At 38.5% G+C, this 12332-nt stretch overlaps 1 protein-coding gene across 5 annotated transcripts in view; it reads left to right on the top strand.

Moving 5' to 3' along the window:
• The window catches only part of LOC128213561 (coiled-coil and C2 domain-containing protein 2A-like), a 39392-nt gene extending 32236 nt beyond the window's left edge, over positions 1 to 7156 (top strand). For all 5 annotated transcript variants that reach the window (XM_052919407.1, XM_052919409.1, XM_052919408.1 and 2 more), the window contains 11 exons: positions 1450 to 1559; positions 1790 to 1886; positions 2345 to 2443; positions 3060 to 3230; positions 3661 to 3846; positions 4071 to 4160; positions 4371 to 4619; positions 4892 to 5014; positions 5812 to 5972; positions 6288 to 6363; positions 6610 to 7156. In XM_052919407.1, coding sequence (XP_052775367.1) covers positions 1450 to 1559; positions 1790 to 1886; positions 2345 to 2443; positions 3060 to 3230; positions 3661 to 3846; positions 4071 to 4160; positions 4371 to 4619; positions 4892 to 5014; positions 5812 to 5972; positions 6288 to 6363; positions 6610 to 6798 — 1551 coding nt within the window. In that variant the 3' untranslated portion in view covers positions 6799 to 7156. The remainder of the gene's footprint in view (positions 1 to 1449; positions 1560 to 1789; positions 1887 to 2344; positions 2444 to 3059; positions 3231 to 3660; positions 3847 to 4070; positions 4161 to 4370; positions 4620 to 4891; positions 5015 to 5811; positions 5973 to 6287; positions 6364 to 6609) is intronic.
• The last annotated feature ends 5176 nt before the right edge of the window (positions 7157 to 12332 follow it).

Here is a 12332-nt window from a genome sequence, read left to right as displayed (position 1 = left end):
TTACTCTTTTTCTCACAGAATAAAATACACTAACAGCATAACAAAATATTCTTGTTTTAGTGGGTTACGAAACCATGCTGGTACAGTCATTAGAAAACTGACAACAAAACCTCACACCCACAAGGACTCATACACAAACATAAGGATAACTTAAACTTGAAGCTTTTGCTGAACTGCGTTACTAATGCTATTCAAAATTGTAGACTTCAAAGACAATATTTGATCATATGTCAACATTTGTTGAAGGGTTCCAGCTGTCAGTATCCAAGTTTTAACACTTCTTATGATTTGCCACACTTTATTTCATCATACAAAAAAAGTGCATTTTACAAAAACATGAGTCCCTTTAAATTATACGATCCCTTTATACTACCTGACTTCAAAAATATATATATAATATTTATGTTAAGGGTCCCCTGTGTTTAACAGCCATGTTCTGAGTTTTTGTAAACCAAGAAATAAGAAAGCAGTTGCCTTATATTTAATTTGCAATGCATTGTGGGGAAATGTTTGTCCTGTTCGCTTTCCATGTTTTTAGTCAAAATGAAACTTGAAGCTTTGTATTTTTGAATACTATTTTAATGCAAAAGTCTTTTCTTTGGAAGAATTATGAAATTTCTAGGGTTATTGTGATAGTCTTTGTGTTGATGTTGGCGTGGTTGGCCATAGTTCAAAAACTGTTCAAGATATTCTTGAAAATGAAACTTGCCACATGTTGGCAGGGACCATATGCACATTTACAGCAGGCCCATAAGTTCATAACTCGGGCTTCAATTATTGTTGATTTTTGCTCGGTATTTGACTGAAAAAACAAAAACAACGAGCTTTCACGTTTGCGTCGCAGCACTCTTGTTATTTATATATATATATTTATTTTATTTTTTTAATTTAATGCTATATTTTTTATTATCTTTCATTGTTTCACATTGTATACAACCTTTTTCAATATTTTAATGCTGTGTAATGTTTTTATACTGTTACATCTAAATGTGTCTTACTATTGCCTTGTATGCTTATCAAGTTTTTAAGATATAGAACATAAAAAACAGTAATAAGGAATAAGGGGGAAAACAATTTTATTCAATAATATTTAAATTTCAGTGAAATAGTGTTCATAATTGTGCTTTGGCATTTTATGTACAAGTTAAAATCATTGTAATTAAATGTGTTTCAGCTCCACTGCTTCACCAAACGTTGAATGATAAATGTAGACTAATTTATCTTTTCACTGCTTTCCTTTTCCAAACTTGAAAATCCAGTTAGGTGGGAAATTAATGGTCAGGGTGTAGGATTGATCGGGAGATATTGGTAGCCAAGTGATATCAGAAGTACCATTATAACTCTTGCCTCATCCTTCTGTCCACCATTCACCCATCATGGTCTAGGTCTAGTACAGAATGTTTATAACAGTGTAGCATGCATCTTCACCCATATGTGTGTGTGTTACAGACGATGGTGCGCCCGTTTGTGGAGGTCATGTTCCAGAACAACAGGGTTCGAACATCTGTTGGGGACGGCTCCAACCCAAGCTTCAATGAGGAACTCGAAATCCCATTCAAGTAGGTGTTATTAATTGGAAAGATTTTTTGGACAACCATTCAATTATTAGTCCACTCATAGCACTGTAAGTGTTTTTTTGTATTTTAAAAGAAACAGAGTTAAACTTGAATGAAGTTGTGGTTGTATGATTGTAGGGCACCGTTTGATGACTTCTCCCCAGCAAGCTTGGAGACTGTGTCTGATTCTCTCTTTCTCAATGTGTTTGATGAAGTTGTTATTATTATTTCAGGGCACCGTTTGATGACTTCTCCCCAGCAAGCCTGGAGACTGTGTCTGATTCCCTCTTTCTCAATGTGTTTGATGAAGTCGTTGTTGATGTGCAGGAGGTAAGGCATTGGTTCCTACATATCTCCAATGTTTAAATGTGCTATGAACCTTTGTTATATAGTAAAACTGCGGTCGTTCGAACAAGCGGTCATTGGAGAACCGGCAGTCCCTTTTTACACTGAAAAATATTTCATAACAGACTGGAAAATTGAAACTTGGGTCGTTCGAAATATCGGTTCCCTCGAGGTTTTGGCTCGGTCCTCGGTGTCCTCGAGCGATCGCAGTTTTACTGTAGTTATAACTTCTTCTGCTTGTTCAATCAGTTCTTATATCATTACCATATCTTGTGAAATAAATAAGGTAGCTTTATTTAGTTTAGAACACAGTACACACTTTCTGAAAACTGTTGTAGTGAGCAAGGATTATGAAACCAATATGTATCAGATTTCAATTGTGCATTTAAGTACATGATTGTCTATGAGCAGAGGTTGTATGGGATTATTGTTGTGTATGACAGGATGACAGAGAGAGGGAACGTGTGGTCCACCAGAGGATCGAGAAGAAGTGGCTGGGCAGTCTCAAGATTCCCTTCACCACCATATACTTCAATGGCAAGGTAAGGATGTACATGTATTTACAATCACTTAAATAGTTTACACTTGGGTTGCAAAATGGAACCTCAAATGGAATTGATAATCAAATATTTACATTTTCGTTCATATTGAATAACACGCAGGAAGATATGACATCATTGTTTATTTCCATATTGAGCTTCCATTGTAAAGCAAGACATCATTTAACCAATGATATATGACATTACAAAAATCAACTATTCTACAAACAATGTTGCCAGTTACATTTTTTTAAGAACTAAAACTCAATTGCTGATGATACTGCTATTCATAATTGAAGTGAAATAATAAGAAGAAGTATTTAGCTATTTTATGTTGAAGTGACTATAAACAAGATTGATTCTTGCCAAACTGAAGATTTCAGCAGTGATTATTTAATTATACTTAATAATTGTTATATCACTATACTATTAAACACAATCTCAATTTACTTCATAGCAAAACAATTTCCATAATGTTGATATGACCCATGAAATGTAGCACAGTGGAGTTGTTTTTATAATACAATCTAACATTTATAAGCTGTAGGTATGTTATTAATTAACGGTATTTATTATTTATTGGACACAATATCTGAATGTATTGCTGTATGTTGCCAAGATTGATGGCACATTCCGTGTGAACGCCCCGCCAGTACTGCTGGGATATGTGTACGAGGGTCTTGGTCATGGTAGCGAGGACATCCCCATTAACAAGGACATGAAGACCCTTCTGTCCCTCTATATCTCCATACAGCCTCCCCTCACACAGCCAGAACCGGTCAAGGAGAAGGTATGTAAGCTGCTCACACTTAACCCTTCATTCTGCAATGATACCCACAAACTCCTAAAAATGCTGACTGAAACTTGAAAGATTACACCCTGTGGTCTGTATCTGCAAACTTATTTCTTTAGGTTCAGGTATAACTGTTTTGAAATATTATATATATGTATTCAACATGTTTACATAAAACATCATATTTCAACATTATGTGATTTCAACATTATGTGTTCTACCATTATATAAATGATATGTTGGAACAGATTTAAATGAAAGCAGAGCTTATACTGTTTCCCACCAAAATATGTTATTATACAAGCTATTCTGGCACTTCACTTTCCATTTTATTCAAAACCATTTTGGAACATTCCATTTAAGCCGTAGATTTAGCATTTGTATTTAATGCTAATATTCCAGTTTTTGATATGTTGCATATTCCCAGTTTTCCACAAATGAGGACGAGACCACGATGGTCCTGGCTGACCAATGGCAGGAGGCAGTGTCTTCGAGGTTCACACCGAAACGCGAGCTCAAAACCTTCGTCACAGACATCAACTTCAAGTCCGTGTTCATCACTCGCTACTTCAGGCCCATCAAACCACCAGATGAGTTCACAGGCAAAAGTTCTGTAAGTGTCAATATATCTGTATTCGAAAAATATGAATGATTGAAGTACTATTAACAATTACTTTTGATGGCATAAATGTCTCATTCAGAAATCAACAACAAATTTGTATGCCAAAAAATGGCTGCATTTCATAAAATATCAAAATGTATGCTTGTGATATGAATGAATCCTAACAGAAGCTTGTAAATCTGTGTGTTTGATGTCTCATCATTTCCCCTCTCCAGGATCTGGTAGCGAGGTATGTGAGTCTAATTCCGTTTGTGGCTGACTCCTCCATCTTCCCTGGCCTCTGTGACATCTGGAATACTTGTGATGTAAGGACACTTATTAACTTTCGTGACAAACGTTTGTATTCATTTGTCGCATAATGAAAAGGCATAACAAAAAGAAATCAGAGTTAAAATGGAATATGTTGGCATATATTAAGTGTGAATTACGGCACAATTATTTACCTTATTATCTTCAATAACTTGTTATAAATTCAGTACAGTACAATTGGTCATTCCATTGCGTTTGCGTTCCAGCAATTCCTGCAGATGTTGTCTGGTGATGAGGAGGAGCATGCTATTCTGCTGGTGAACTACCTGCTCTCCTTCGACATGAAGGCCTACTTGATCTGCGGGAATGCCATCCCAGAGGGCCCAACATCGTACGTCCTCACTGAGGAGGGCAATGACTTCTACATCTGGAACCCCTCCACTGGCGAGAAGTTCCGCACCAACAACCCTACATGTCCTCTGCGCAGTATTGGCTGTCTGGTGAACGCTGAAAATGTAGGTTGCTTTTGGCTGATAATCCTTTATAATGATTTGATATAATTATAAAACATATCAAATGAAATGCTTATAAATACATACATGGATAAGATTGTTAGAGGCATATTATGAACTTATTTGGTTATAAATCCTGTTTGTGTACAATTGTATGCTGGAAAATAAAAGGAAATATGTATTTCTCGCTCCAAGTTCAGTAATTAATTGTTGTAGATGTTATCGATGCAAGGAAATTGGTAAGATTCATGTTTAATGTGGTCCATCTGTTTCAGATCTGGGCAAACATCCAGCCATATGACAAGCCAGACCAGATGATGTACCGACTGTCAGACACCTCCTGCTGGGAACCACTCTTCAATAAAAGTCGACCTAACCCGGGACTACAGAGCATACAGGTATGCTAGGCTGTTTTTCTTACCTATTTTAGACTAAAATTCGAAAGTTTTTCTTTCAATTTTTTTTACAACCAAGCCTTTTTAAGTTAGACCATTACCATTAGCTTTTAACTGTGAATGAGCATACTAGTGGTGATTTTTAATGCAACAAGAGCTTTCATTAATATTCCTCCCTTGTTTTCCAGCATTACTCCCTGTACTTCTACCCCACAGACAAGGATAATATGTATAATAATCCTCCCTTGTTTTCCAGCCTGACTCACTGTACTACTACCCCACAGACAAGGATTACATGTATAATATTCCTCCCTTGTTTTCCAGCCTGACTCCCTGTACTTCTACCCCACAGACAAGGATTACATGTATAATACTCCTCCCTTGTTTTCCAGCCTGACTCCCTGTACTACTACCCCACAGACAAGGATTACGTGTATAATACTCCTCCCTTGTTTTCCAGCCTGACTCACTGTACTACTACCCCACAGACAAGGATTACATGTATAATACTCCTCCCTTGTTTTCCAGCCTGACTCACTGTACTACTACCCCACAGACAAGGATTACATGTATAATACTCCTCCCTTGTTTTCCAGCCTGACTCACTGTACTAATACCCCACAGACAAGGATTACGTGTATAATACTCCTCCCTTGTTTTCCAGCCTGACTCCCTGTACTACTACCCCACAGACAAGGATTACATGTATAATACTCCTCCCTTGTTTTCCAGCCTGACTCACTGTACTACTACCCCACAGACAAGGATTACATGTATAATACTCCTCCCTTGTTTTCCAGCCTGACTCCCTGTACTACTACCCCACAGACAAGGATTACGTGACAGAGCTGCAGGAGAAGATCATGCATGTGTTGAAGAACAAGATCATGGACTGGCGGGCGCGCTACATTACACGCTGGAACAGACATTGCTCTCAAATCATGAGGAAAACTCTACCACTGTAAGTTTGGGTGGCACTGAATGGTGTATGAGAAATGTAGTTTATTGCATAATACTTAAAAAATGAAACTTGGAATTACAAAAAAATATCAATATTTCATGTTTTAAAAGTGGTCTTTGTCAAATTATTTTGAAAATGTATTTGCATGTGAAATGTAATATATATATATATATATATATATGAACAGTATTTACATAATGCTGGCAGTGTTGTATACATGTATTAATCAGGGTCACTAAAATAATGCTGATAAATTGTACAGCCATTTTGCCTGTATTGTTGACTTGCCTGAACACCTATGTAAATGCACTCCAGGCTAGAGGAGTCACTGGGCCTGACGGTCGGGGAGCAGCACATCAAGGAGCTGGAACAGTCATTCTCCACATACAAGGTACATTCATGTGATTTGTGGTGTAGAACTTCCTCTACATGTACAATAGGGTGATCAGTTGTTTGGAAATAATTACATGTTTGTTCTAAATAAAAAAAAAAATCTCATTGGCCTAAATCATAGCTCTCAAAGCAAATTACATTAATTTGAAGTAGTATGAATTGATAGTAAAATAAGTAAATTATTGTTGAGATTACAAAAATGTTTGTTTTGAGTTTGTAAAAACAGCATGTTCTCTTATTCCAGGTGTCTGGTTTCCCCATCAATATGCCATTTACAGACGTTGATGCCATCGTAGAGACTGTGTACGCCACAGGAGTGCATGGACACGAGTCTAGTGAAATGGAGTTTGCCTTGGCAGTATACGTTCATCCCTACCCTAACTCTGTGCTCTCAGTTTGGGTGTATGTGGCCTCACTCCTCAAGAACAGATGAGCACACCAGTAGCTAAGGCTATAGTGTCTCTGTATTAAAGTGCAGCACTAGTAATGTTTTCAATATAAACATGCTCAGTGAATTATTATAAAGTACATGGATATTCATTTCAGTGAATTTGCATTACCTTTGACATCATCTAAATGCAAGTATATATGAAATTATATTACACATGGACAATCTCAGTTAAATTATATAAGGAACTGATAAATCGTTTTAAATTGTGCTCTGAGGACATACTGTCCAGTGGTTTTATAGATCTGTGATATTGTTAATTATAGTTTTAATATTTATTTATATTTTAGCTTTAATAGATAATGTATCATTTGAAATATAATTAAAATAAACTGAAGTAAGACATAAATGGTTTGTTTTGAGTTATGTTCCTGATTCGTATAAAGTTGTCAAGGACAACGTTCAATAATTAGTGTGCGTAAAAGTGAATAGCATTGTATTTTATCTTCATGACAGTAATAGCACCAATAAAAGTTTATAAAGCTCATTTATAGATGAAAACACCAGTAAAACATTATAATGTTTCACTGTGTGCATGACTGGACTGCCAAACAGATGTGCATGACTGGACCGCCAAACAGATGTGCATGACTGGACCTCCAAACTTATGTAAATGACTGGACCGCCAAACAGATGTGCATAACTGGACCGCCAAACAGATGTATATGGCTTGCCCCCCAAACATTTGTTCATGACTGGACCGCCAAACATTTGTTCATGACTGGACCGCCAAGCAGATGTAAATGACTGGACCGCCAAACAGATGTGTATGACTAGACCTCCAAACAAATGTTTATGACCTGACCGCCAAACTGATGTCCATGACTGGACCGCCAAACTGATGTACATGACTGGACCGCCAAACTGATGTACATGGCATGACTGGACCGCCAAACTGATGTACATGGCTGGACCGCCATATGATGTACATGACTGGACCGCCAAACTGATGTACATGACTGGACCGCCAAACTGATGTACATGACTGGACCGCCAAACTGATGTACATGGCTGGTACGCCAAACTGATGTACATGGCTGGACCGCCAAACTGATGTACATGGCTGGACCGCCAAACTGATGTACATGGCTGGACCGCCAAACTGATGTACATGGCTGGACCGCCAAACTGATGTACATGGCATGACCTGACCGCCAAACTGATGTACATGGCTGGACCGCCAAACTGATGTACATGGCTGGACCGCCAAACTGATGTACATGACTAGACCTCCAAACAGATGTTCATGACTAGACCTCCAAACAGATGTTCATGACTGGCAGATGTACATGACAGGACCGCCAAACTGATGTACATGGCTGGACCGCCAAACAGATGTTCATGACTTGCAGATGTACATGGCTGGACCGCCAAACTGATGTACATGGCTGGACCGCCAAACTGATGTACATGGCTGGACCGCCAAACTGATGTACATGGCTGGACCGCCAAACTGATGTTCATGACTAGACCTCCAAACAGATGTTCATGACTAGACCTCCAAACAGATGTTCATGACTGGCAGATGTACATGACAGGACCGCCAAACAGATTTCATGACAGGACCGCCAAACAGATTTCATGACTAGACCGCCAAACAGATGTGCATGACTGGACCGCTAAACAGATGTTCATGACTGGACTGCCAAACAGATGTTCATGACTGGCAGATGTACATGACTGGACCGCCAAACTGATGTACATGACTGGACCGCCAAACAGATGTTCATGGCTGGACCGCCAAACTGATGTACATGGGTGGACGGCAAAAGAGATGTTCATGGCTGGGCAGCCAAACAGATGCATATGACAAGACCGCCAAACTGATGTACAAGACTGGACCGCCAAACAGATGTTCATGGCTGGACCGCCAAACTGATGTACATGGCTGGACGGCAAAAGAGATGTTCATGGCTGGGCAGCCAAACAGATGTTCATGTCTGGGCAGCCAAACAGATGTATATGACTAGACCGCCAAACTGATGTACATGGCTGGACCGCCAAACTGATGTATATGGCTGGACCGCCAAACAGATGTTCATGAGTGGACCACCAAACTGACGTATATGGCTGGACCGCCAAATAGATGTTCATGAGTGGACCACCAAACTGATGTATATGGCTAGACCGCCGAACTGATGTTCATAGCTGGACCGCCAAACTGATGTATATGGCTGGACGGCAAAAGAGATGTTCATGTCTGGGCAGCCAAACAGATGTATATGACTAGACCGCCAAACTGATGTACATGGCTGGACCGCCAAACTGATGTATATGGCTGGACCGCCAAACAGATGTTCATGAGTGGACCACCAAACTGACGTATATGGCTGGACCGCCAAATAGATGTTCATGAGTGGACCACCAAACTGATGTATATGGCTAGACCGCCGAACTGATGTTCATAGCTGGACCGCCAAACTGATGTATATGGCTGGACGGCAAAAGAGATGTTCATGGCTGGGCAGCCAAACTGATGTACATGGCTGGACGGCAAAAGAGATGTTCATGGCTGGACCGCCAAACTGATGTATATGGCTGGACCGCCAAACTGATGTTCATGGCTGGACCGCCAAACTGATGTATATGGCTGGACCGCCAAACTGATGTTCATGGCTGGATCGCCAAACAGATGTATATGGCTGGACCGCCAAACTGATGTATATGGCTGGACCGCCAAACTGATGTTCATGGCTGGACCGCCAAACTGATGTATATGGCTGGACCGCCAAACTGATGTACATGGCTGGACCGCCAAACTGATGTATATGACTGGACCGCCAAACTGATGTACATGGCTGGACCGCCAAACAGATGTATATGGCTGGACCGCCAAACTGATGTATATGGCTGGACCGCCAAACTGATGTTCATGACTGGACCACCAAACAGATGTTTGTAGCTGGACCGATTCTGCTCTCATATTTTAACTGTCTATGGTATATCTTGTATTGTGAATCGTCTTAATGCAGTGGCAAACAAGCAACCAGCCTACACAGTTGATACATCTCGAGAATACTATGTTTCTCATTTAAAATGTATATTTTAACGAAAGTGTTAAATCGAGTTGGCTGCAATAAATTCATTTTAATTATGGCGGCTAGCATAACAGTGTGCTTAATTAATATAGTGTACAATGCGTGTATGTGTTTTCCAGAGTGTCTTATTGTACTCATATATCATAATGAATTTTCAAACCGTCAACATAGACATTTTTAATCAAAATTCATATTATTATTACTCTCAGTATTTCATCTTGATTTATTTGAAAATATATGATACTCTATATGTCCTTTTCACAATTTCCGGGGAAGCAAATGACAGGTGTAATATTACGTATATCGGGAGCGTTCCTAGTTGATCACGTTAGATTATGAAAGCTGAAAAGCATCGTGTTCTCTATATAACCGCACAACAGGAATCTTGTTATCTATTGAAGACATCTTTTCTCAAGTGTCCTGTTTTTTTGTACGTAACTAAAACTCTTTCAAGAAAAATACTTTTCGAATTGCGTTTGTCCTCGTCTGCTGTAATGCCATCTATTGCACAGAGAAGCATTGCTGAGCGCTCTAAATCTGGTACTCTCTGTATGTACGGCAATAAAGCATCGGGGGCAAAATAACAGAGTCAGTCCCTTTAAGGAGAATTTTGCAACATAACAAGACAACTCAGTCACTAAGAAAGAACCAATCAATTGTATAAGAAATTAAGGCATAACACACCCTTAACAGCTTGTCGTAAGAACAGATAAACTGCCCTTTATAACTTTACTCAACTTTATTCAGTACACAAAGGCCTCCGGCCCAAAATACATACTATAATATATACATCATTAATTACAATACAGTGGTGTCATTGCTTAATACAAATTGTTTACAAATTTCAATCTGCCATTTTTAACAAGTAAAAAATAAATATTGCCACTTGTCGAATAACAAAACTATTATCTGACTTTAGGAGTCTGTAAAAGGCATGTAGGTCAGATCGACCCGTGTACCAGCTAAATAAAAACTGATTTCTTACAGTAGAGAACCTTGGGCATATGAAAAACACATGAAATTCATCTTCTAATAAAAGCCTGTTCTCGTTGATTAAGCAGGACGCACATATTCTGTCATTTCTGTCTATGTTAAGATGTCGGCCAACTTCGATATTTAACGCAAAACTATCAAACTATATTTCCCTTGTTGCGCATAAATTTATGTCAATCTAAACTCTCTTGATATCAATTAGAAACCCATTTCTCATGTATTCTCCATACGGATTCTATTTTTAAGATCTTAAGGTGACGGCTTAGTCAAAATGATTTACCTGTATTGCAAACCGAAAGTGTGTCCATCAGTACTTGAGCAAACTTCTATACTTCAAAAGATGATTACCAGAAACTCCCAAATCAAAATGTTAACAAACTTGTTCATCACAGTTCTACCAAAACAAGGGCATGTTCAATAAATCTAACAGATCTTCCTAAAGTACCATCTGGTTTACCATAACGCAAAATGTCAACGAGGGTTAGACTATACACAACTTGGGTAATTTGTGGCCATGTAGCTATTAATTAAAATACAATATGCTGAGGGCTAATATTTCTAACTGAACAAAATTGTAAGCTTTCTTGTTTTGACCATTTAATTTAAAGGGACACTCTTATTTAAAATCAATACAAACAGATGTATTTAATAGCAGAAAGCGCAAAAATATTAAATTATTGGTGAATGCTAAAAGATTTACTGTGATCTACTATAGTCTCATAAAGGTAGAAATACCGTGTTTTATGCTCATTTCTTTCAAAAATTGAACTCGGTATCCTTTATAAGAACCATTGTTTTCAACATGTATTCATACTTTTTGGTAATATTAAAACAATATTGTTAATTGTGGTCGATCTTATCTGGGAGTAGGGGGGCATCTTTAAAGGAGTTGAACATAATAATGCATTTTAGCATCAACCTATAGTGAGCTCCTTAAATTATCAATTTCGGTTTCTTTTTCTCACAGTAAAAGTAAAAGCACATAGGCGCTGTATGTTTACGATATCGGAATGCTGTTTGTATATAAGTTTTTCAATAGGTAAAGTTTAAAGTTAAATATCGTCACGTCCCTTTCCTTATGTTTTCTTGAATCGTTAACTCCTCTGTTATGCCATAATTAATAACATCCATCGTATCTTCCAGTCTGTGTTGAAAAAACCGATCCGAGGGCCCGCGCGTAAGCCTGTAACCGAGGCTTGCCGAATTTCCCGGCCACTCAACGTGACCGAGGGTCGCATTGTTCAAAAGTCAGAGATGTAAATTAGAATTTTGATCACAATTTTCCACAAACATTTCGCAATTGTGAAGAATTTGATTTGTATGACGTGGCATCTGTACCACAGTTGCATTGGTGTGGTAGATGATTGAGGCGAATATCATAGTAAAGTCGAAATTCTTATCACTATTTTAGACAAACCCCGTCCACTGAAATTTGACATCAGAAGATGTTCTTAGAATACATGTTTAAGGCATGCTAGCCTTTAGCTG

This window comes from Mya arenaria, chromosome 13 (genome assembly GCF_026914265.1).
Source record: "Mya arenaria isolate MELC-2E11 chromosome 13, ASM2691426v1".
Lineage (NCBI taxonomy): Eukaryota > Metazoa > Mollusca > Bivalvia > Myida > Myidae > Mya > Mya arenaria.
The sequence above is the reverse complement of the archived record's forward strand: the minus strand, read 5'-3'. Positions and strand labels throughout refer to the sequence as shown.